At 39.9% G+C, this 26776-nt stretch overlaps 2 protein-coding genes across 2 annotated transcripts; both read right to left on the bottom strand.

The window, feature by feature from the left end:
• Positions 1–21: 21 nt before the first annotated feature.
• On the bottom strand, positions 22–26776 carry LOC124271916 (phosphoglucomutase-2-like). The gene is made up of 18 exons (XM_046707123.1): positions 26569–26776; positions 19202–19301; positions 16468–16535; positions 15991–16079; positions 14971–15055; positions 14044–14151; positions 13614–13783; positions 11438–11561; positions 10681–10746; positions 9740–9837; positions 8463–8557; positions 7622–7704; positions 6445–6538; positions 5486–5615; positions 5175–5277; positions 3316–3405; positions 901–1034; positions 22–590 (listed from the first exon to the last, which is right to left on the bottom strand). The coding sequence occupies exons 1-18, from the start codon at positions 26641–26643 to the stop codon at positions 482–484; spliced, it is 1821 nt and encodes a 606-aa protein (XP_046563079.1). The 5' UTR covers positions 26644–26776; the 3' UTR covers positions 22–481.
• Positions 22298–26541, bottom strand: LOC124272128. The gene is made up of 3 exons (XM_046707302.1): positions 25856–26541; positions 25263–25361; positions 22298–24279 (listed from the first exon to the last, which is right to left on the bottom strand). The coding sequence occupies exons 1-3, from the start codon at positions 25962–25964 to the stop codon at positions 23870–23872; spliced, it is 618 nt and encodes a 205-aa protein (XP_046563258.1). The 5' UTR covers positions 25965–26541; the 3' UTR covers positions 22298–23869.

The following is a 26776-nucleotide window of genomic DNA, read 5'->3' as shown; positions in this document are numbered from 1 at the left end:
AAACGCGTTGCGGGGGATAAAAAAATTGAACACCCTGAACAAAAGGGCATCCTAATATTCTCATGAGATCATCTAACCCAAATAAATTTGTTCCCCCAAAACAAAATATGCATTTATCTATACAAATATATGTCAAGTCTTTGAATGGCATTTAGAAGTGATACACATAAAGAAAAGATTTTTTATTGATGTCTATTTCTTTATTATGAGAAACAATGTTTCAGAGTATATCCTTACTCCTTCATCAGGTGAATAAAGGAGTACAGACATACTCCGAAACTTTGTGGTCCACATACTAAAGGAGTCGCCATCCATAAAACTCTCTTCCTTAAAATTATGTCCATTCTTGTTCAAAAAAATCTTAACTAAAAAATAAAAAGTGTGGCAGTACAGAAAGAAGGAGGAGTATTCATGGGTCATGGAATGGGTTGCTGAAAGTTGTATGCACCTGGAGCAGACGGTCAGGGAGATGTGACATGTTTTAGCTCGTAGGTCGCGGAGTAAGTCCAAAAGTCTCCGGCTGGAAGAAATGAGTCTCGATACAGTGGACCATGTCGTTCAGCTCCCGTTCTGCTGCATCTCGGTCCATTCTGAAGGTCAAGGTCACATGTAACAAACATTGAATAAATTAGGTTCTCATGATCGAGAGCAACTGCTGAAGTCTGAGTTAAATGTATGCAACTGTCGTCTGACCTCACAGCTTAAGCATGAATGTATCCAAACCGGTTCAGATGCCGCTTATTCGGTCCAAAGTCAATGAATTCAAGCCGCATATGTCAGTAAAAATTCCAAAATTAGAATTAAACATGTCCCAATTCAAATTGTTACAACCCAGGTCTTTGGCGTGATGAGCGTACACTTTAACATGTATTAAAGTGTCCCTGATGCTAAATGACCTACCCTGTAGTAGGATCCGGCTTGTGCTCAGTGTAGTATTTAATTTTGGGTTCGGTGCCACTTGTCCGCAGGGTGGCCACGCAACCATTTTCAAATGTGAAGGTGATCATCTCGGAGGACTTGCTTGTTGGTAGAATCTGGAAATCATTGATATTTAATCATGTAAAGCTAACAAATACACAATGCCAATTAGAAAGTGATCAAATATAACATGGTATATTTGGGATTATTCGCAGTAAAGTACAGATTCCAGTACTTTGGAATTCAACCCTAAAAAGTAGCAGAATCTGTTCCTGAGAAAATAATCCCAAATATAACATAAAGATGGTTTGGGATAGACTGAAATAAGCCACTTGGAAAGTGATCCAATCTCTGGGCTTAAGCCCCCACTCCTAGAAATGAAGTTTAGTGATTTTCAGGAGCATTTGGAGCCTTCTGGTGGCATTATCTTGACACTAAAGATGCATGCTAATAAAAAAAATAATAAGCCTCATTCGCATAAACATCGTTTTAGTACTTTCGTTCATTCAGGCATTCTTTCAATGTTCAACTTTACGCAAAAACGAACGAAAATGCGTCTTAATTTTGAAATTATATTTGGCTACCAGATATGAGTGAGATTATTATTTGGAGGTGTGAGAGCGTGACATTTGTCAATAAAGCGTGAGACTCACGCCAAATGCGTGAGAGTTGAAAGGTATGCAAATATAACATATGGTATAACATATGCCACTTGGAAAGTGATCCAATATAAACATTTATTATATAGGTAGTATTTTTCTTGTACCACGATTGGTCAAAAGACCGTCACATGATTGACTACAAAACACGATATTGACTTGAGTTTTCTGATAAATTACGATATTGACTTGGGTTACTAAAAATAGACAAGGAATCCCGTACGAAGGGGCTTCCCCCGCTTTTCAGCCAATCAGATCACTCGGATAGATGGCACAGTGTTTGCATTAAAAGTTTATGTTAAAACCGTTTCTCTTTCATTATATAATAAAACAATTATAGACTCTTGTACAAGTCGATATCGTTTTATTGACCTGAGAAAAAACAATATCGACCTCGCAAGCGGTCGATATTGTTTTACTCAGGTCAATAAAAACCGATATCGACCTCTACAAGAGTCTATAATTGTATAATGTTATATTTCGGATTACACTCTTCAGTAAAATACAGACTCAAGTACTCTGGAATTCAGTGGCCCAAAAGTACTAGAATAAGTTATTGAGAAAGTGAAATCCAAAATGTAACACATGTTAAAGCTGACATATCATTTTAGAAATGTAAAATTTGCAGATATTATAGGCAATACATTTATGAGTTAAAAGATTTGTTATATTTCCAATCAAATTTCCAGTAGTCAGCACACTGAAGTGGAAGTATATTTGGATTGCTACCAATCTGAACACTATTTTCACTATTCTGTGAGTGAGTGAGTGAGTATGGTTTTACACCGCTTCTAACAATATCCCGGCAATATTATGGTGGGGGACACCGGAAATAGGCTTTACACATAGTACACATGTGGGGAATTGAACCCAGATCTACAGTGTAATGAGCAGACGCTTTATCCGTTATGCTGCCCCATGACGTGAGAGAAGAGCAGGTGATCCTGACCACCCATTGCTTTGTTTGTCTTCCCTTAAGAGTACCATAAACCTATGATCGTGGGTTTTTATCTCCTTTTTGCCCTGGACATAAAGCTGATACTTTATGATATACCTCGAATACTCTCCAAAATGTTGAACTAGATTCACTCAGGAAGGAGGAAGGCATGAAGGATTGATGTCTGGAGTAGACTGTACAAGAAATTCTTTTAGGGACCGTTCATAATTTATGGCAAGGGGGATGATGATGATTTTAAGGAGGGGTCACCCATTTTGTTCTAGGGTGGGGGTGGGGGTTCAATTTTGTACACACATCAGGGGGTCAATTTTGTACATCAAAATATGTTTTAAATTATGCTTAGAAATTATGGGAAGGGAGGGGGTCATTGATTTTGTACATTACATACAGGGAGGGTCACTTATTTTGTACATAAGTTTTAGGGGGTTTCATTCACATTGTACATGCTTCTCCATAAAAATCATCATCATCCCCTAGCCATAAATTATGAACGGTCCCTTAGTTTGTTCTTTGTTTAACGCCGCACTCAGCAATATTCCAGCTATATGGTGGCGTAAGTAATCCAGTCTAGATCAGACAATCCAGTGATCAACGTCATAAGCATCAATCTACGCAATTTGGGATCAATGACGTGTCAACAAAGTCAGTGAGCCTGACCTCCTGATCCTGTTAGACCACTCTTATGACAAGCATGGGTTGCTGAAGACCAATTCCAACCCGGATTTTCATTGGTGCTTACAAGAACAAGATGTTTCTGTAATATTTCTGAGGTCAACTCACTGGAACATTGTCTGGTTGGCTGTTGTCGTACCCCGTGCCTGTTAGATCTCGAACATATTTGATCTTGTAAGGGCCACAGCTTGATGGATACTGAAAATAAAACAGTGTGAATTAAATAATTTGCATGATAATACTTCACTTCACATGCTCCATATTCAAAATAACTTCAATATCCAGCGTTGAGTCAGATGTGACTCTGTAATGAATGTCCACTTGTACAGACCAATATCCCAACAGTGTACATTTTGCTTTGAAAGACTGGTTGTGAAGACATTGCTATAAATATCATGAAAGAGATTATTGGGAAATAATGTAGACCAAATGATCAATATTTTACGGCCTATGCTATTCAGCATTTCCCTGTTATGCAAAAGAACTCCAATAAAAGTACTGTGAAACATAAAGGCTGCAAGCTTATAATACACATCTTGAAGTAAGTATTGCCAGCTGATCACAACACAGGTCAATTAGCCCTGAATTCAAAGTCAGGAAATAAATTTATCTAGGGTAAAGTCTACGCGTTACTCAGGCGAGTAGCTTTGCCTTGATTTTATTTTCATTGGAGACAAGGCCACTGGGCTGTGTGTTTGGCCTTGGCCATTGGGCCGTGTGTTTGGCCACTGGGCCGTGTGTTAGGCCACCGGGCTGTGTGTTAAGCCACTTGGCTGTGTGTTATAAATGTAGGCCACTGGGCCGTGTGTTAAGCCACCTGGCTGTGTGTTAAGCCACTTGGCTGTGTGTTATAAATGCAGGCTACTGGGCCGTGCTGTACACATGTAGGCCACGGATGTGATGTTATGGTGATATACAAAGTTACTTGATTAAGGATCAGCAGAAGTCAAAAGAAAGAATTGTACGCATCCTGAGATTTGTGACAGGCACACAGCCAATGACTCAACAGAGACGAATCTTATGGAGTGGAACGGTCAATATTCTAAGTTAAGTATGCTTTATGTTTAGGCTGGCAATTCTTGTGTGGGTCTAAAATGGTTTGTTTTTCTGTAGTTACTTGCAAATGTTTAAAGTAACGATTGGTTATGTTCCCGAATATTTAGTAAAGCAAGGGATTATATTTCCATTTCAGTTAAGTCAACTTCAGAGTTACTATCGTTATTGATGAAGTTTGCAATTGTATTGATGGCTCTTATGCACCTTGTTTCAGAGGCAGTCCAGCTCAGGGCTGAGTCGTCTCGGTTGTATACAAGACTCAAGGATGCATGATTACGTGGAGATCGGCTTTGTGTTAGTGTGAACTATGGAAGGATATCCGATTGGGCAGTGTAAGGACTCGCGCTTTTATCGCATATTTATATCTGTGATCCGTGTCGATGAGCTCTTGCTATGTAAATTTCAGAAATAAACCAGCTCGCTCTCGAGGCTCGGTAGACAGCACCCTGTATTACGAGTATGTTGTACTTGGTAAATATTTTATGTTTGTTTGAGCGAAGCGAATTAGAACATAAACATCGTTATGGAAGCGTGTCAACACTAATATCATCGGGTACAATGCTGCCAAATTAATCAGCTCATACACTGTAATAATGTGATTCACATACTAATTGAGCTTATGGAGCATCAGGGGATGTTATTGTTTGTTTGTTTATTGTTTAACGGTGTACTCAGCAATACTCCAGCTATATGGTGGCAGTCTGTAAATAATCAAGTTTGGACCAGTTATCCAGTGATCAACAGCATGAGCATCGATCTACGCAATTGGGAAACGATGACACATTTCAACCAAGTCAGCATGCCTGACCACCCGATCTTTAGTCGCCTCTTACGACAAGCATGGGTTACTGAAGACCAATTCTAACCCGGATCTTCACGATCTTTTTCCATATGAAGAATGTAACAACTACCTTTCCTGGACCATCAAAGTTACGGAGATTCTTAAACATTTTGGCGGTAATGGCTGGGTCGTAGCACAGGAAGTAGGAGTTTCGAGACAGGTGATAACCGTATCTGAAATTAAAGTATGAGTGACAGGTTAGATCTTTGGAGTAATCAGACATGTATTTAGCATAGTTCATGTTACCAGAGAGACTGCCAACATACTTTTGACAAGGCACACATCAAATGGGCAGTTTTGTCGCTGGCAGGCGAGTTAAAAATCTGTATTTTGCATAAAATCAGTTCTAAATATGATCTCCTGACAACATACATAACCTACTCATTGAATATCTCTACTAGCTTTTTAGCCAGAGTTGAGTTGTTGTTGTAGAGGTACGTTGCCATCTCGGCTGACACTGCTGCTGCGCTCACACCATCTTTGTCCAGAACCTTGGTTCCACACATGAAACCTGTTCAACAAATATACGTGAACACTGTACAACAAATATATGTGAACACTGTACAACAAATATATGTGAACACTGTAAACAAATATATGTGAACACTGTACAACAAATATATGTGAACACTGTACAACAAATATACGTGAACACTGTACAACAAATATATGTGAACACTGTACAACAAATATACATGAACACTGTACAACAAATATATGTGAACACTGTACAACAAATGTGTGAAACCTGTACAACAAATGTGTGAAACCTGTACAACACACATAAAACCAGTATAACAAAACATAAGCCCTCTACACACACACATGAAAGCCATACAACACACATATGAACTTTGTAAACAAATATATGTGAAACCTGTACAACACACATAAAACCAGTACAACACACACATGAAATCTGTACAACACAAAATGAAATCTGTACAAAACATTCACACAAAACCAATACAACACACATATGAAACCTGTACAACAAAAACACAAGAACTTTAGTTTTACGCCGCTGTTAGCAACATTCCAGCAATATCACGACAGGGAACCCTGAAATGGGCTTCACACATTGTACCCATGTGGAGAATCGAGCCCGTGACTTCGGCGTGACGAGCGAACACTTTAACCACTAGGCTACCCCACCGCCCCAAACCCCAAATGAGGAAGGAGTTGTGGTGAGAGCATAGGGAGATTGGGGAGGGACTGATCATGTTAACAATCACAGGAATTACAATTTACAAGGTCAGAGTAATCTGATCAAACAAAGTAACAAGTTGTTTTCTATGAATGTCAAATGACAGGAACGGATGTTCTCAAGTGTGACTTACCGATGGCCTCTTCGAATGCAAAGATGACATGTTTCCCATCATTCTTTCTTTCACAGGCCTTGTTGGCAATCCACTTGAATCCTGTCAAGGTTTCCTGCAGACACAGTTCAGGTTGTGTCAACGACAATACAGGTCATCAGTCTTCTAGTTACATCAGTTAGGGAGTACACATGTGTATTATTAACACAGGAAATTAACCTACATCACAAAGAGACATCTGAAACCTACATCAGAGGAACTGAGTTAACCTACATCAGTGTGAGAGTTAACCTACATCACAGAGAGTTAACCTACATCAGTGTGAGAGTTAACAAACATACCTGAAAGTGAGCTAACCTACTTCAGTGTTAGTGAGTTAACCTAAATCATAGAAGATGAGTTAACGTTCATCACAGAAAGTTAACCTACATCAGTGTGTAAGAGTTAACCTACATCAGTGAGAGTTAACAAACATAACTGAAAGTGAGCTAACCTACTTCAGTGTTAGTGAGTTAACCTATATCATGGAGGATGAGTTAACGTACATCAGTGAGAGTTAACCTACTAGGGATGTCACGATACATAAGGTTCACAAATCGATACGTATCACGATACCCATGTCACGATTCGATAGTATCACGATAACTATTTACGCGGCATTATTGAGTAAAATTAGTTACATTTTGAACATTGATATTACATATTTTATAACTGTCCATGAAAAGATCAACATTTTTTATTCTCAGAGATTAAAAAGTTCTAATTTCCCATCTTACTGCATGAAAAATAATCATTTATCACTCTCATATCATAAAAAAATGATACAATTGCAAAATGTTAACGATACATAAACATATTTAAACCGATACTTTCAAAACTAAAGATCGATACAGTTTTGAATGTAACGATAATTATATCGTCTTAGAAACAGTATTGATGCATCGATGCATCGATGCATCGATGTATCGTGGCATCTCTATAATCTACATCAGAGTGTGAGAGTTAACAAACATAACTGAGAGTGAGTTAACCTACTTCAGTGTTAGTGAGTTAACCTAAATCATGGAGGATGAGTTAACGTACATGAGGGAGAGTTAACCTACATCAGTGTGTGAGAGTTAACAACATAACTGAGAGTGAGTTAACCTACTTCAGTGTTAGTGAGTTAACCTAAATCATGGAGGATGAGTTAACCTACATCAAAGATACACCCCTCCTTCCTGGCAATGGTCTGCAGGATTTTGGAGGAAACAGTACTGGCCACCATACAGATATCACTGTCTGAAATGATAAACCATAGTTATAGCTAACAGTAAGCTTCATTTGGTGTGGTTGTGTTGTTTAACGCAGCACTCAGCAATATTCCAGCTATAAGGCGGTGTGCATAAAATAAGCCAATAGCATTCCATGTGACCATAAAGCTTTCTTCATTAACCAGAAACATCAATTGTCCATGATACTATGTGGAAAGAACTGAGATTGGGTTGGGGCTGGGTTGTTGTTTAACGCAGCACTCAGCAATATTCAGCTATAGGTGATGGTCTGTAAATAAACAAGTCTGGACCAGACAATCCAGTGATCAGCAGCATGAGCATTGATCTACGCAAATTGGGATACAATGACATGTGTCAACGAAGTCAGCGAGTCTGACCACCCGATCCCGTTAGTCGCCTTACGACAAGCATGGGTTACTACAGATCAATTCTATACTGGATCTTCACTAGTCACAAGAACTGAGGAACTTATGTCAATAACAATCAACCCAGGGACTCTTTATTGTTATGTGACTTCAGAACTCCACGGAGTGAGCAGGTTTTTATATCATGGTGGGTGGACACCAGAAGTGCACTTCACACATGACCATGCAAGGAATCGAACCAAGGTCTTCAGCATGAAGAGCACACACTTTAACCACTTGGCTACACCACCCCAAGAACTCAGACAGGAGTCTCACAAGCCTCAGGTGATCATGGTGATTATGTCATTGCTAAACAAGACCAAATCCATCAGTACACGCCTTACTTTTGACGATTACTTACTGGGGACATCTTGGTTACTTCTTCTGAAGGCAAAGAGACTCCACCACCCCAACAGGGCCCCAATCTCATTCCCAGTGAAGATCCTCCACTTGCCACTGAAACACATCTCTCCCACTTACAATAAATCTGTACACAAAGCAATCCCAGTTTGAAAATGCCCTGATTTTACAAAATCTTACCATATTACAATTATCATCTATTACTACCTATTACAGTTTGATATCATCAATACATTCTAGTTTGTGTTTACTCCACCTATTCACACAGACAAACACACAAGACAGCCGTATTCCACTTATACTAATAAGGACATATATATAGCACTGAACTCCACGTTGCACAGGCATGCTCTAAGTGCTTACAACATAATGTACATTATTATCCCGGATATTACCTTACTACCACGATAAGTGTACAAAATATCATCTTATTTTATTTTGAAGATCTATAAGCTCGCTCCTGACTATATGACATGTAAATAAAATGGCGTCTGCCTCTCGACTGGATTTTTAAAATCAGTGAAACATATTCTGACAAGCTTTAAACTGCTATAAAAATGGCTAATTATGTTTTAATTGAGCCTGCAAATGATTCAATGTATAAAACAAAAATAAAGCAGTGAAAGTCGGTAAAATAAATGTGTAGCTAATCGAATGATATTCGATATTATGACGTCATACGATTGTTAGTGATACAGCTTCTCAGTGGAGACTTTGGCGGTTACCATGGCAGCAGGTAATATTTTTTCCTGTTTCCACCCTCCTGGGAGGGGTGATATGGAAACTTGAACTTAAAGCATCATTGACCAATGACATTAAAATATTTTACATAAAGGTAAGATACAACATAATGTACATTATTATCCCGGATAACCCAAGCTGCCTGTGAGGTACTAGAAGGTTAATAGTCATGTGACTTATCCCACCAGGTACCCTTTTTCTGCTTGGTGAACATAGACAATATTGGACAAACTCACTCGCCTAAAGTGAGACCACATGTCTCATTATATATCACCATGAGAAATGCCTCAATGAGTATGTGAAACTTTATGGATAACAAGTTCTTCTTTATTGTGTAGAGCAACTGTGTAAGAATCTACATAAACACATCATGCTATGCAATAATCAAAATGTTATCTTAAGTTGTATGCTTTGTTATCCATTATCAACTTCAAGAATGCTGATCAAACAGTTAGTAAGTGAAACTGGCTCAAACCACCCCAGTCAGCAGTATTCCAGTTATACCACACCTCAATATCAATGTTATATACCACCTACTTAGGCTGTTTCTCGGCTATTGCCAGCCTGTCTGCGTCAGGGTCATTGGCAAGGATTACCACACTTCCATTGGCATCGGCTGTCTGCATTGATAATGTCTGAAACAGGCACAGACATCAGTGAAAGCATACCATGCAGCCTTAGTAATTCATTTTTTAAAGCATAGTTCATACCATTTTGGAAGCCGTGGTGGCTGAGTGGTTTGATCGCTGACTTTGTGTGCTGGCGATTAGGTGCCAGTCTCTGAGAAGAAGGGTTGGAATCCCGGATGGGATTCATCCTAACAAAAGTACTTGAATCTGTACTTTACCGAGAAAATGTAATCTCTAATATAATATTTGCCACATTTGACCATTTTCTAAATGGTATTGTGTATTCATAGTTCAGAAGCATCATGGAAACTTGAACTAGTATTCTTGTTGTACTTGTACCAGCTGTTAACGCTTGATATGAATAATTATCTTGCCTCACACATAAATGTCGTTTTCTGATTGGCTGAGCACTCTTCTATTATTTTCAATGTACCCTGCTTACAAGCGAGTAACATTTTCTATGTACCCTGCTGGGAATGCCGAACTCATTTGGTACTTTGTAGCAGTAATTCTTTATTTCAAATAACATTGAATCACGTGTGATGTACAGAATTTGTCGATGCTTTGCAAATGCAAATGGATGGAAGGGAGATAACCCTAAATTTGTTTTCTTGTCGTCTGGTACTCTATACTATGATCCGATACCCGTGCTTCAACAGTTCAAAATTACCATTGAGGTGTTCGGTAAGATAAATATGTTGTTCATTGGTCGCTCGGGGCCCATGGGTTCATGTACCCGTCGGCACCAGTGAACAACTTATAATATCAAATTGTATGTCAAGACAAATTGAATGGTGTGCTGCTGGAGCGTATACAGAGGGCTTCCTCATTAAAGATCCATGTACTAACCAAGGCTCCCTTGCCCTCCTCAGGATTGGGGTATTTCACCGTGGGGAACTCCGGATCTGGCTCCACCTATAGGAATACAACCTCACTTGTGAAAAAATGTCTCATCCAACATTGACCATCACGACATGATAAAATTATCTTCATATTGATTACATCACAACAAGATCATCACGTAATCATCAAGTTGTCAACTAGTAGCATACGAAATATGATGAACAAGTAGGAGATAAAACATCATGTGTGGGCCAATTTCTGGGTGTTATTGAGTATTTAAAGCACGGGAATTCATTTGGAACCGACAGCATTAGCCGGAGGTTTCAAATGAAATATTCCCATACTTCAAATACTCAATAACATCCGGAAATTGGCTAACACATGATGTTTATCGACATTGTAAACACAATAGTAAACCAAAAGGCCCACACATGTTTTGTGTCTGCAGTTATTGACAATGAGTTCGGGTACAGCAGTGAAATGTCATCAGCCGGCCGTTTCGGCTGTCTCCCATGGTATCATCTGGAACAGCTCATTTGTGACGTCATTCGGACTTTATGTCACAATATGATTTGAATGATATGATCACAGCTGAACATCTGTGATTGATGATTCTACATATTAATACGCAGCAAATGTCTGGGAATCGAATACCATTCAATCATGTTTTTCAACCAATCAGATTAAAGAACACAGTGACTTTTGGTTTACAATGAAGTAGGAACCAACTCATTCATATCCTGAATTAAATCAAATTAAATACCTGTTCTTTAACTGGTACAGGAGGAGGAAAGCCGAACTTCTTCAGAGACTCACAGGTGAACTTGTATCCCACACCATGCATGGCAGTATAGGTGAAGGTCACTTTGGAGGACGTATTCTGTTCTCTAAACAGAAGATATTCAATGTAAAGATATAATGCTCAGGGTGCCGTTGTAAAAAGCAATCTTAGCACTAAGGTGACTGTAACTCCCATTCCTTAACATAGACTTGTAACATAGATGGTAGTCTTAGCGCCAAGGTTGTTTTATACAACGGCACCTTGTTCAAGATTACTGCACTTATATAGCAGTCAGCAAGCACATGTGTAAACATGATTTAGTTCCGAGTAGTAAATGTTCCGGTTCGGAATAAATGCCGTGAAATAGAGAATGGATGACACGAATATAAATTCCGCACATACGGCAAATATTCCATCGAACAGGAACAAATACCTATTCCAGTCATTATTGAATGCAAAATAGACTCGTCCAACTTGTCAACATCCGGGATTTCTCAAGCCCGAAATACACGTGAATCATGTTAGATCTAGGTGAAAATCAAATCAATGAGCGGCCATTTGCCACACACAGCAAGGAGGTGCAATACATAGGCCCGACTCCGATGTATTTATAAGTATGACCTATATATATAACATATAAGATATGTTATATATATATGTCATACTTATAAATACATCAGAGATGGATCAGACCGATTATGGAGGCAGAGGAAAACACTGCTCTTTGAACTATGTATCGGACGAGATCAAGGATAAGTCTGCTCCATTGAAGCTTGTGATAACCAGTGACCAGAAAATTAGCAACCATTAGAATGTGCCATATTGATCACTGTACGTTTACCCAAACTGTAGATCAAATTAAAATACAACGATATTTGAACAATTCTTCAGTATTGTCCGGATTTCGATCAGGACCCTTATCACCCGACATGTAGATATTATACATACATCTTTGAAATAATAATTTGAAATAGATGCACAGATTTTTAAAGAAAGGTGAACCATATCTAATGGCAGTTTAGGCAATTTAGTACTATTTTGTATAGCCATAACAAAAGATGAAACCAATTCCCACAAAAAAAGACAAATGGTGCCACTGACGACAATACTATATTGAGTCATTTTATAAGGAACTTTCACACATGATAAATGCTGCTTGATAGCCACAAGATTTGTTCCACATGGAACAAATACCGTAGGATTGAATCCTTTCTTCCTCCCCCCCAAAAAAACCCAACAAAACAAAACAAAAAACAAAACAAAACAAACCAACAACAAAAAAACCAAACCAATTTTTAAGACCACCCCAACAAACAAAACCCTCTTTCAGACACTTTAGGATGTGTGTGCAAGTTCCTATTTACCCGGAATAAATTCTGTTTGTGCGTAACGAAATAATTGTTCCGCATGCACTATTACAGGAACAAATACTGGAATGAAAAGTTCCAACAGAACTTCTACTATGGCATTCTCTTCCCACAGAGGTTACTCCTGTCATATCTTCCTACGTAACCTCTGTTCTAATACGGCCCTTTCATGGTGTGAGTGTTCAAGACTCGTGATTGGAGGCAATCAGATTTAGTTGTGCAATCAGCGACGTTGTTTCAAAAGTGATCATTCGCAAGGCCTTGGTAATTTCCGTATGCTTCGAGAAAACTAAACTTCTTCCCCTGCACGATGCGCAAACGTTTCTTCTAGACAGAACTCAGTCATGTTATGGCGGATCAGTGGCGTCTCCATCGCCCTAGTTGACATCGGACAAGCTAGCCTTTAAACGTCTTGTGTGTAACATCAACACAAGTCCCCGGCAGATGGGGGATATTTGTGGCCCCACATTTGCTTGTGTTAGTCAAGTTGAATCTAAGTCGATGTAACACGTGTTCTGATTGGATAGAAAGAAGGGAGATAATTCGTGTTGCGATCCTTTGCCGCTAGGGGATTTTACGAGAACCGGGAAATATGGCCGTATTAGAACAGAGGTTCGTAGGAAGATATGACAAGTAACCTCTGTGGGAAGAGAATGCTACTATGGGGGAACCAAATCTTTTTTACAAATGTACTGTATACCCCTGACGATCTGGGTTAGAATTGGTCTTCAAGAATATGCTTGTCATAAGAGGTGACTAATGTGATAGTTGGCTTAGCTACATAGGATTACCTGAAGTGACACAGATGATGCAGATCTTTGTTATACAGATCATATATCTCGTCATAGGGATCCTTCAATAGCTTGCCATTAGCAAGACAAGACGTATCCCAGGACGTGGGGAAAGGCTCAAGATGTTCAGTGATGGATGTTGCAATACCTTTGTCGATTGGAGAAATGATCTACAAGAAATGTTCAAGAGTGAGTGAGTTGGATTTACGATGCTTCGAACAGTATTTCAGTTCTATTTTATGGCATGTCAATTCATGAAGAAAAGCACAAGTTAGTCTAAAGAAATTTACCATTAGCATGGGTACCGGCATGATACTGACAACAATGGCAAGGTGCTGACTACCTTGAAACATAATCAGTTTGAAATCAAGTGAGTTACCTGTCCACTCCCTGTATAGCCAGTTTATAATGTATTAACTGAGTGAGTTACCTGAGCTCCGTTTTTCCAGTACACTTTGTAGCCATTGTCTTCCTTCGGGTTGTGTGAGGCAGTGATCATGATCCCACAGGAAGCTCCATAGTGCACCACGGCATATGGCTTGATGTATAGGAACACACAGTTAGCAGGTTATCATGGATACTCTTACATCACAGAATGAACATTACTGCCTTACATTTACATGGTGGTGAGGTAAGGTGAAATGGGGTTTAACGTTGTATTTAAGAATATTTTGCTCATATGACGACGTGCATGCGTGTGTATGTGTGGCTGCTTGTACTAGCCCAGACTTAGTTGGTTTTATAGTGCTAGCCCCTTAGATACCATGCCGCAGTGAAGCATGAATACCCCACTCAGACACATTATACTGACTCCGAGCCGACCAGTCCTTGTTGTACCCATTAATGCCGAGCGCCAGGCAGGGACCAACAAGCACCATATTTAACGTCTTTTGGTAATCAATTTTGGGGAATCAAACCCGCGACCTTCTGCTCTCTGGACGGACACTCTAACCACTACACCACGGAGGCGGTCCTCTTACATGTAATCATGAACATGATAAAACTGTGAGTTCAAATTGATTCAAATATGTTTTAGCATAAATGTTCAAATTAATTCTGTTTTATATGTTTTTAGCACAAGTGTCAGAATTACAGACATTTCTGTTCTAATGAGCAATAAAAACAAAGACTGTAAATAATTGAGTCTGGACCAGACAATCCAGTGATCAACATCATTAGCATTGATCCTGTTAGTCACTTCTTATGACAAGCATGGGTTGCTGAAGACCAGTTCTAACCTGGATCTTCACGGGTCCTGAACTAACTATGCATGTAGAAAGAACAGCTAAACATTCAGGGGTGTGATGCAAAGGGAGGTAACTGCACTACTTTAGGGACACAATCACAGGATACTCACCACATATGGGGTAGGGCAGATCTTGGAGTACTTGTAAACTGGTACACCTTCATTGATACATATGGTTGCTACCAGCTCACTCCATCTAGAATAACAGAGTGAATTGAGTTTTACATCCACTTACAATAGTTTTCTCGATGATCACATGATGATTGTTCCTGCAATGAGATGAGTTACTGTTGTTTCACTGCTTTTACATTGTTAGTATATCTCTGAAGGAAGACTGAGTGAGTGAGTTTAGTTTTATGCCACACTCAGCAATATTCCAGTTATATGGCGGCGGTCTGTAAATAATCGAGTCTGGACCAGACAATCCAGTGATCAACAGTATGAGCATCGATCTGCGAAATTGGGAACCGATGACATGTGTCAAACAAGTCAGCGAGCCTGACCAACCGATCCTGTTAGTCGCCTCTTACGACAAGCATAGTCGCCTTTTGTGGCAAGCATGGGTTGCTGAAGACCTATTCTACCCCGGATCTTCTCGGGTCCTCTGCAGGAAGATGTGATCAATCTTCCACAGAATGTTGTGTCAGGTCAACTATCAATTTAGACAATCCTTGATATGAGCATGCAAACCATTTGGAACTGATGATTCAATTTCAGACTCCTAGAGTTCGATTTCCAGATGGGATTCAAGCACCCCAAAAGTACAAGAATCTGAGCTTAACTGAGAGAAAACAATCCCAAACATAACATGTTACATTGACCACTTTCTCAGTGAAATTGTGTGTTCATAGCTTTTGGTCATGGGAACAGTGACAATTTACATTTATACAAGGGTACGTTATCAAGGTACCATTGTCAGACTTCCATTTTTGTTAAAGCCATGGTGTCTGAGAGGCAGAATAGGTACCTGGGATTGTGCCCATGTGAGGTATTGAACCTAAATCTAGGTCAGACGAATGAATGCTTTGACCACTAGGCTACCCCTCCGCCCCTATTACTAAACTTCTAATTTGGCAATCAAACAATCAAACCAAAGGAATCAGTGATATATTTAGAGTTACTGATACTGACCTCTGGCTGTTGTGTCTGGCGTCGTATCCCACAACCAGCCCGTTTTTCTTAGCATCCGGATCTGTCGCTACAAGGTACTTCACCAGGCCCTGATTAAGATGATTCCAAAATTATGACATGATTTGCTGTGAATAACAACTTTAAATCCACTAACATGTCTTCACACAAAAAACTTGTTGCAGACAAGCAGCAAATTACCTGAGGGATGTTTTTTTGCAAATAACAGTGACGGTGGCCATTTTGAAATTTCAAAAACTCATATTTTAATGTAGCCAGGGACATAACTAATTAACGAACCATTAATCAACAAACATGTCACTAGTGCACTGGAAGCAGACAGAGGTTGAAATCCTACATGGCATAAGCTAGTATTGATGCCAGCAACCAGTCCACTTGAGAAGGAAGAGACATTAAAACAATACTACTGTAGACAATTCCATTTGTTTCTTTGTGAAATATTTGTGTGACAAGACCTACCTGTGTTGCTTGGATGATTGTCAGGTCATTCATCATAGAGTAGCCAGCTCCCATCCGGGCACGAAGACCTGAGATATAGAACTTTAATAGAAGGAACAATTGATTGACTAATATTTAACACACATAAATTGTTGTTCAAATTAAATGTCGTTATTCATTTCAGCTCTCCCTATGTTCATGTATGCTCTGCCAATATTCACGTCCTCTCTCTGCCCATGTTCAGGTCTGTTCTACCCATGTTCAGTTCTGTTCTACCCACGTTCAGGTCTGATCTACCCATGTTCACATCTGCTCTACCCATGTTCACGTCTGTTCTACCCATGTTCATGTCTGCTCTACCCATGTTCATGTCTGCTCTACCCATGTTCATGTCTGTTCTACCCATGTTCATGTCTGTTCTACCCATGTTCATGTCTGCTCTACCCATGTTCATGTCTGCTCTACCCATGTTCATGTCTGTTCTACCCATGTTCATGTCTGCTCTACCCATGTTCATGTCTGTTCTACCCATGTTCATGTCTGCTCTACCCATGTTCATCTGCTCTACCCATGTTCATGTCTGCTCTACCCATGTTCATGTCGATCTACCCATGTTTATGTCTGTTGTTCATGCCCCATGTTCATGTCTGCTCTACCCATGTTCATGTCTGTTCTACCCATGTTCATGTCTACCCATGTTCATCTACCCATGTTCATGTCTACCCATGTTCATGTCTGTTCTACCCATGTTCATGTCTGATCTACCCATGTTCATGTCTCCCATGTTCATGTCTGCTCTACCCATGTTCATGTCTGTTCTACCCATGTTCATGTCTGTTCTACCCATGTTCATGTCTGTTCTACCCATGTTCATGTCTGCTCTACCCATGTTCACGTCTGCTCTACCCATGTTCACGTTTGATCTACCCATGTTCATGTCTGTTCTACTCATGTTCACGTTTGATCTACCCATGTTCATGTCTGTTCTACCCATGTTCATGTCTGTTCTGCCCATGTTCAGGTTTGATCTACCCATGTTCATGTCTGTTCTGCCCATGTTCAGGTTTGATCTACCCATGTTCATGTCTGTTCTGCCCATGTTCACGGTTGATCTACCCATGTTCATGTCTGCTCTGCCCATGTTCATGTCTGTTCTACCCATGTTCATGTTTGATCTACCCATGTTCATGTCTGTTCTACCCATGTTCATGTCTGCTCTACCCATATTCATGTCTGATCTACCCGTTTTTACGTCTGCTCTACCCATGTTCACATCTGCTCTACCCATGTTCATGTTTGATCTACCCATGTTCATGTCTGCTCTACCCATGTTCATGTCTGTTCTACCTATGTTCACATCTGCTCTGCCCATGTTCACGTCTAAACCACCCATGTTCACGTTTGATCTACCCATATTCATGTCTGTTCTACCCATGTTCATGTCTGTTCTACCTATGTTCACATCTGTTCTACCCATGTTCATGTCTGCTCTACCCATGTTCATGTCTGTTCTACCCATGTTCATGTCTGTTCTACCCATGTTCATGTCTGTTCTACCCATGTTCACATCTGCTCTACCCATGTTCAAGTCTGCTCTACCCATGTTCATGTCTGCTCTACCCATGTTCACGTCTGCTCTACCCATGTTCATGTCTGTTCTACCCATGTTCACGTCTGCTCTACCCATGTTCAGGTCTGTTCTACCCATGTTCATGTCTGTTCTACCCATGTTCACATTTGATCTACCCATGTTCACATTTGATCTACCCATGTTCAGGTCTGCTCTACCCATGTTCAGGTCTGTTCTACCCATGTTCAGGTCTGTTTGACCCATGTTCACGTCTGCTCTACCCATGTTCATGTCTGTTCTACCCATGTTCATGTTTGATCTACCCATGTTCACGTCTGAGCGACCAGCGTTCATTGCCTGCTCTATTTCATGTCTGCTCTACCCATGTTCATGTCTGTTCTACCCATGTTCATGTCTGCTCTACCCATGTTCAGGTCTGTTCTACCCATGTTCATGTCTGTTCTACCCATGTTCATGTCTGTTCTACCCATGTTCATGTCTGACCCATGTTCATGTCTGAACGACTCATGTTCACGTCTGCTCTACCCATGTTCATGTCTGTTCTACCCATGTTCATGTCTGTTCTACCCATGTTCATGTCTGTTCTACCCATGTTCATGTCTGATCTACCCATGTTCATGTCTGATCTACCCATGTTCATGTCTGTTCTACCCATGTTCATGTCTGTTCTACCCATCTTCACATCTGCTCTGCCCATGTTCAAGTCTGCTCTGCCCATGTTCACGTCTGAATGACCCATGTTCACGTCTGCTCTACCCATGTTCTTGGCTGTTCTGCCCATGTTCAGGTCGGTTCTACCAAGTTCATGTCTGTTCTACCCATGTTCACATCTGCTCTGCCCATGTTCACGTCTGAACGACCCATGTTCACGTCTGCTCTACCCATGTTCATGGCTGCTCTGCCCATGTTCATGTCTGATCTGCCCATGTTCACATCTTCTCTACGCATGTTCAGATCTGTTCTACCCATGTTCACGTCTTCCCTTCCCATGTTCACGTCTGCTCTGCCCATGTTCACGTCTGCTATGACCATGTTGATATCACATCTGCCTTTTACATGACAACTGATCTTCTTCAGTCAATGGTATTTGCCTCCCACATGTAGTCAGTAACAGTTTCAAATGTACACATTGTCACAGATCTGCACTTTGACAATTTTACAAACCTGCTGTGCCAAACTCCATTCTCTGAAGCAGGCGTTTCCTTAACTCATCAACATTCTTCGCCAAAGCCAGTTTTCGGATCTCTTCACGATTAACCTCATTCTACAAAGAAAATAGTTCATGATGTTCTGCACTAATTTAAGCACCTGTTCAGTTGCTTTTTTATGTAACATTCAGATATTAGATGAGGATGTTCTTCAAACTTTAATGAGTGAGTGAATTTAGTTTTACCCTACTTTTAGCAATATTCCAGCAGGGGACTAAAACTGTAATGGTAAGAAGAAAAATATGTTGGCAGTCAAACAAAAATTTCTTCAAATACAGCTTACCTTTATTAATGAAATGTTAACATATCAGAGTCTCAATGCCAAAGATAAGATTCTTTTGAGCCTTGCCCGCTATTGGCAAAAGGTTTGAGCTGGACTCATCACTGAACATGGTGTAACATGGTGTAACATGGTGTTATATGGTATATGGCGACAGTCTGTAAATAACTGAGTCTGGACCAGACAATCCAGTGATCAACAGCATGAGCATCGATCTGCGCAATTGGGAACCGATGACATGTGTCAACCAAGTCAGCGAGCCTGACCACCCGATCCCTTTAGTCACCTCTTACGTCAAGCATGGGTTACTGAAGATCAATATTCTAACCCGGACCTTCACGGGTTCATTTTGTAAGAATGTCCACATCCTGATAATTCTTATAACTGCCCTGGGGCAGTGGTGTGCCCATCATATGAAAGACCTGGGTTCAATTCCCTATATAGGTACAATGTGTAAAGGCCTATTTCAGGGCTTTGATATTGCTCAAATATTGCTGAAATAAGCACAAAACCATACCCACTCACTCGCTATTACAGTATTGAATTGTTCTCACATGTGAGCGCAGTATTGCAGCTATTTTCATCATTGTGCCATTTGAATGAGACTGAAACCTTAAGCTATATGGTAGCAAATGCTACAAGGCTTTCATCACACTAGATTTAGAAGATAAAGCTACTCTGTTTTCAATTTTGTGGTCCTTTATCGAGCTCTTAAATTAAACATTTAGCGGTCTTAAATCAACGATAAAGGACCGCAAAATTGAAAACAGAGTAGCTTTATCTTCATTCTAGCACGACTGATAAGCGTTTTAAAATTGAACTGTTTGGCGTGAAAGAACACAAGGCTTTAAGGGGCCTTTTTCCTGGAAATCGCTTGGAATCGTCCCGTTGAGGGACAGGTTGACGTTGTGTAATGAACAAAATAAGACATTTCAACAACATAAAAGCTTTATTTCAGGAACCAGTATGCTTGTACTTGTAACAAGTAGCATACATAAGTAAAAAAAATACAGTTTATACTGTGAGCAAGTACAATTATTTGATTTTTTTTCTAGCGAATTATTGATCTCCCCTACTGTATGACAATCGACTTGCCCCAATTGAAGCCGTGAACTCGCTAAGTTTAGTCGCCGCTAACTTTCTTCGCGAAAATAATTGTTGATAACCACCCTACTATTCCCAATTTGGAAAAGACCTGACATGCCACGTTTTATGTGGGATATATGGACAGTGGAAGTTGAAGGGCATTACGGCCGGGACGGAAGCGGTCAGGTTAGGACATATGGGCTGACGGGTGTTGTCGACGTCATACCTGCTAGATCTAGACCTGGTTTGAATACTGCCGCATTTGCGCTGCTGACGAATTTTCCAGATTCGTAGTTTCTTCACTGGGATTAGGGTCAAGAAATTCTTCTTCAACTATTCACTTTTTATTTCAAAAACATCAAAGATGCTGCCGAGGTAGAAATTGCCAATGTCCGACATGTTTGTTTACAAACAAAAGGGTCAACGAGTTCATTGTATTCATACGCGGTGAATCGGTCACTTTAATTAGTGGTCTCAGCCAATCAGAATTGAGTATCACACAATGTCGTGCTAGAATGGAGATCATATCCTACATAATCGAGGATGTCATTATGTAGGCCATCTTGCAGTTTCAGGACACATTTTGCACAACGCCAGCGTAACAAAACCTTAATGGATATTATTTAGCCATTGTGCCTTGTTAGACAAGGGATATTCACAAAAACTATCAAGAAAGGGTTTTACGTATCTTGTTCCCGACCTCTGACTTGCTTACTGCACTGATAACCTAGTCCCTGTTCCACAAAGCGATCGTAGCGTTACGACTGTCGTAAGTCTATATTAAAGTATGGGAGTTATGATCATCCTAGTGCTACAATTGCTTTGTGAAATGGGACCCTGGTCACAAAACAACCCTAGTTCCTGACACAGTTCTAAATAACAAACACTTACAACAACAATCAAATACTCATGAGTAATAGATTTGGAGTTGTGGTCTGCAGCATTAGTGTGTTTTGCTAAAAGTCCAAAACCCAGGTCCAGCAAAATGTCCTTTCTGTCTGTTTATTTAGTGAGCCGATAAAACCCCAAATATTGACATTTAAATCGATTAAACGTAAGTGTAGGATATGATGCAAAAGTTATTTATATTTCCACATGACTTTGAGGTCTTATCCAACTCAAATTTACTCAAAACAAATGCACTTACACAGATACTGGACAGAGGTTTTTGTTTGCTTATGATTGAAATGGGGCACTGAGATCATGTGCTTTCCAAATTACATTTTCAAACAGAATGTGTTCATTATAGCTTCTCTGCTCTGAAAAGATACTTTTCTGCGATAAAACTACTAATGTTCAAAATCAATTACATAAACATGACTATCTGTTGCAGGGCACTCAAACTATTGGACTTCAGATATTCAGATTATTGAATACCTTCATCATAAACGTGCGTAACCAATCTGCAATTAAAATTCATTTCACTTTGTTTTAAGACTTTGTAATAAGATAGAGACAAAACTAAAGATGCAGGTTGTAGATGAGTCACTCAAACAACTGACATGATGCTGATAAACAAGGTCTCTGTAATAATATAATATCATCTTAAAGTATAGCACTATATTCCCAGCTGCCTCTATCACTAGGACACGTGTAGGGATACACTATCATCTGCTACATGTAGTCCCACTTGGCAGTATGGCTGACGTAGACGCCTCTGTACGTCCTGCAGTAATAAATACATGATTGAACCAAACACAACTTTATTACAGTCTCAGGAACAGTCTTGCATCTGAAGCAATGATAAAAAATCAGCAGATCCTGGCATGGCAAAGGGGAGCAAGTCACAGTGAACATTATGAAATCATGTACCCCTGTCTCAACACTACTTCTGTAGCTATACAAGGCTAGCTATTATTACACATGCTTAAACTTGACAACCTTTACTGTGAAAAAGAATGTTTCTTCATGTCCGTACATGAGTTTCCAACATCGTCAGATGAGAATTTCCTTTTTCGCTGATCACTAAATTTATCAGTCAGACAACTGTCACCATCTTTTTCTTCATTATCATTTCCAGTGACCACATCTCCATCACAGAAAACAAGATAGCTTGTATCTTCTTCCCCTGCTGGCTCCTGCTTGATTGGCATTATCTCCCCTTCATGAACCTCACAGGTGGGGTCACTGTACTTGGTCTTACTATCACTTGCTATCTTCCTATTCATTACCAGCTTAACTATTTCAGAAGGTTTACCCACAAACTGACTATTCACTGGGACTGAATGTCCAAACTCTGAAATATAATTTTCATGAAGCCTGTACAAGCCAAATCCACTTTTCCCTCTCTGAAGCTCTGTCCTGATAAACAAGTGAAGGAAATACAAAGCTTGGATCAGGACATCCATGGTTGCCTCATGACAAAGTTCAAGGTCATATAACACCTGTTCCAAGGGAGAGCACTGGTTTTCCTCAAGGACATCCTTGTGAATGACCTTGTTTCTAATCTGCATCCAGTTGTTGCAATGGCTGATTATGTCATTCTTTAGCTGACTATCAAAGAAATTCAGCCAAGATCTACTGCAGTTGTGCTTATGACTCTGAAGAAGTGATTCAAATTCTGACTTGGAGCTGACTCTCATCAGATCCTCTAGATCGGCCACGTAACGGTCAGTTCGTTTAGAATGCATGTTCTTTGTCAGCCAGCATTGAGCTTCCCGTCTGATGAAAGAAAGAGACAGAAGGGTGATGACATTTGGCAGGCACTTCTTAACTGCGGCCATAATGTTTGGATCTTTGTCAAGAATAATTGCAAGAGATGGCTCACTGGTTTCCACCCTCAATGCTGGAAGATGTTCCACAAAGAGATTGAAGAGATTTGTATGACACAGCGAAGACTTATTCTGGTGGATCATGAACACAAGAGGGATAACAGGTGGACTGCTTGCTTCTGTGAGAATAAACTTTGGATGATGAAGTGATAAGACTGATATGAAAAATCCATCTAGACATGGTGATGTGCTATAGGACAAACACTGTATGGTGTCATCCTGTGTCGACAAGAGGTCATTGAGGTCGGAACACAGGTCACAGCTCCCAAATATCATAATAACTTCCGGAGCTGAGCTGAATGACCAAAAATAGTTGTCATTCCTCATTTCAAAACATATTCTCATAATCTCTGTGAATGTCTTCTGACTAAATTTGAAACTGCTGTCGTCATCTTTTCCCATCCATGTGTCCAATTCATCATCATTTGAGTCAACGACACTGGAACCATTGTTACTTGGAATGAGGCTTACTGGTACTGTTGATTTCTTAACCAATCCAGATGTGGATGGGAGAGGCATCTCGGGCTATCTGAGACATGACATTTCCCTCATCTCTAGCTGTGAAAGCAGAAAGGGTGAGATTCATCTGGTCACCAATTAAAGAATTACCACTGTCCACAGATTCCAAATACTCCAAACCAGATGTCGTAGGTCGACTTGACAGCTTATTTCTCTCAACAGAAGAAAACAAGGGAGAGGAAGATGTAGCACCAAAGTACTGAACGACCATGTATTTCAGTTCCTTGTTGAGCGGGATATACACACAGCGGCGGAAGTCAACACTATCTGCATCTGCGCAGTCAATGGTGAAATACACTTTCTCAAACAACGGTGAAGGCTTGGGGTATTTCTTTTTGCCATTGTTTCTCCATCGATAGCCATCATAGACCCATGTTTCTGTAAATGCAAGATGAAACGTATGAGTATCATTTGTATGTTGATGAACTGCATGAGCTCTAAGTTTGGATTACATTTTCTGTGCAGAATTATCAGATTACAAAACCTTACTGGAACAATACCATTCCTAGACAAATTGTCATAACTAATACATTTTCTCATAACATGGATACAAAGTATTAGCTCTCAGTATGTCTCCATCACCAAACACATAATCAAGACAATGTTGTAATTGTTTGCGCTATAATTTTGGGATAGTATAAAGAGGTTTTTACCCTCCAGGAGTGAGTGAGTGAGTTTAGTTTTACACTGCACTCAGCAATATTCCAGCTATATGGCGGCAGTCTGTAAATAATCGAGTCTGGACCAGACAATCCAGTGATCAACAGCATGAGCATCGATCTGCACAATTGGGAACCGATGACATGTGTCAACCAAGTCAGCGAGCCTGACCATCTGGTCCTGTTAATCACTCTTATGACAAGCATGGGTTACTGAAGATCAATATTCTAACCCGGACCTTCACTGGTTTACCCTCCAGGAATATACCTAAATATAATGTCTTAGGGTTGAAGAAAATAATAAAATATTGTATGCATTGTATAAGGGCAGTGTGGTAGTGGTTAAATGGTCGCCCGAAGACCTGGGTTTGATTCCCCACATGGGTAAAACAAGTGAAGCTCATTTCTGGTGTCCCTCAATGTGATATTGCTGGAATATTGCTGAAAGAGGCGTAAAAACAATACTCACTCACTCATTTCAATATGCACCCATCTCTACAGAGCTTCATTTCTCGGGGAAAAGGAAAGCATTACACACAAGGAAATATTAATTAATGGAACAGGCGATCTGGCTCACATACTACATGGATTGATGCTTATGTCAATCACAAGTATATTACAGAATGGTGTCATATAGTTGGAATATTTCTGTGTGCTGTATTAAAACACAAACAAACTTTTGTACCAACAGTGATAACTTACTTTTATCCATGTATGTTTGTTCATGGTGGTAGACATATACCTGTCCTGCTTTAGGGCGGTAAGGGGGTTTTGTGCTCACTCTCTGAAGATCAGGATTTGCTGAAATAAAATTGATTTTTCTTTGTAACCTTTGAAAATTAGTATGTTTCACTGTAAATAATATTACCGTCATCAATAACTATAATCAAGCCTATGGCTGATTGACAGAAATTGCATCATATTTTGGACTAAAATTATCTAATATTAGCATGATCAGTATACAGTCAGATACAGCATAGTCTATATCTCATCATGAACTTTGCTTAAATTCTGTCATGCACTATGACTCTCTTGGCACGGAAGAATTCTACCAGAATCTACTTTTTAATATCTTTTGAAACAACAGTGTTCAAAACAAGAATGAAAGTCATTATAAATTATTTATTTATTAGTATTTAGATCACCGCACAATAGCAGGAAACATGTTCAACAGTCCTTGGACTACCCTTCATTATATTGTAATACTGAATAAGCAAGTCAATTACAGAAAATGAATTTTACATTGACCAGTGCAATATGAACATTTAACGGCCTTTTGATTCAAACATACATACCAACTATTTCCAGCAGATCTTCTGGTGACTTGAATGGCTGTTCTTTGAAGCTGTAGATAACAGTTCTCCTTTCTTCATTGCTTTCATTACTTCCATTGGAAATGTCCATTGTTCCTATCAGCTATCTATATTCCAACACCTTTCATTTACTGATTTGCAAAAATCTCAATGTTGAGTTTCAATCTCTAAGAACTACTTGACAAGCTTCTAAATGCCACTCAAACAAGTTACTTGACAAGCATCATCATATTCTCTGCACAGTCTCTGGTCTCAGAATAGTTCCATCTTCACCTTAAGAAATGGTGGAAACAACCAATTGTTTCTATTTCAAATAAATATATCAAATCTATTCAGTTTGTGGCAGCAAATCAAAATACATATATACTAGAAACATAACTGATCCTGAAAGAATAGTTGATACAGAAATGTTTGGGGTTTCTGCTGAAAATGTCTGTTTCCGTTGCCTCGTCTACTTCCGGCAGAGTCATTTCCAAGTCTTTCCAGGTCACCAAAGGTCAGATCTGGATATTATTATGCGAAAGGCGGAACTGTATGACAAGCACCACAACGATAGCGCGCGTATTCTGTTGAATGCAGACATCTCCGCCCTCAAACGAATGGGAGGTTCAGTCTCACTGTAAATAATAAACGTGTCAAAACATCAGGCATTCCGCGAAAGATCATGAGTACCTATCCGAGCCTATCGGTCTTACCTTATCCCAACGCATCCATTCCTCCACCTTTGCGTCAATGTCTGCATTTCCAGTGTCCGATTTGAAATCCTCCATCTTGAACTGTTTCTACCAACTGCCACGCAGACAACAGCGTACAACTGATTCAACTGAAGAGTAAACTTTCATCAGAAACTGAACCGGACCAGAGAGAACACATGAAGGTCGCCTACGAATGTCAAGGTCAAGG

Source organism: Haliotis rubra, unplaced genomic scaffold (genome assembly GCF_003918875.1).
Source record: "Haliotis rubra isolate DU_JTF1 unplaced genomic scaffold, ASM391887v1 Scf1, whole genome shotgun sequence".
In the NCBI taxonomy this organism is placed as follows: Eukaryota; Metazoa; Mollusca; class Gastropoda; order Lepetellida; family Haliotidae; genus Haliotis; species Haliotis rubra.
Note: the sequence above shows the minus strand (reverse complement) of the source record. Positions and strands in the feature narration are given on the sequence as shown.

Coding starts and splice junctions, on each gene's coding strand:
- LOC124272128 (XM_046707302.1), bottom strand. CDS start 25,964: ATGGACATTTCCAATGGAAGTAATGAAAGCAATGAAGAAAGGAGAACT. Junction 25,362..25,855: donor AGATCTGCTGGAAATAGTTG/GTATGTATGTTT, acceptor ATTTTATTTCAG/CAAATCCTGATCTTCAGAGA. Junction 24,280..25,262: donor ACAAACATACATGGATAAAA/GTAAGTTATCAC, acceptor TTGCATTTACAG/AAACATGGGTCTATGATGGC.
- LOC124271916 (XM_046707123.1), bottom strand. CDS start 26,643: ATGGAGGATTTCAAATCGGACACTGGAAATGCAGACATTGACGCAAAG. Junction 14,152..14,970: donor TCTGCCCTACCCCATATGTG/GTGAGTATCCTG, acceptor CTATACATCAAG/CCATATGCCGTGGTGCACTA. Junction 7,705..8,462: donor AAGTAACCAAGATGTCCCCA/GTAAGTAATCGT, acceptor TTATCATTTCAG/ACAGTGATATCTGTATGGTG.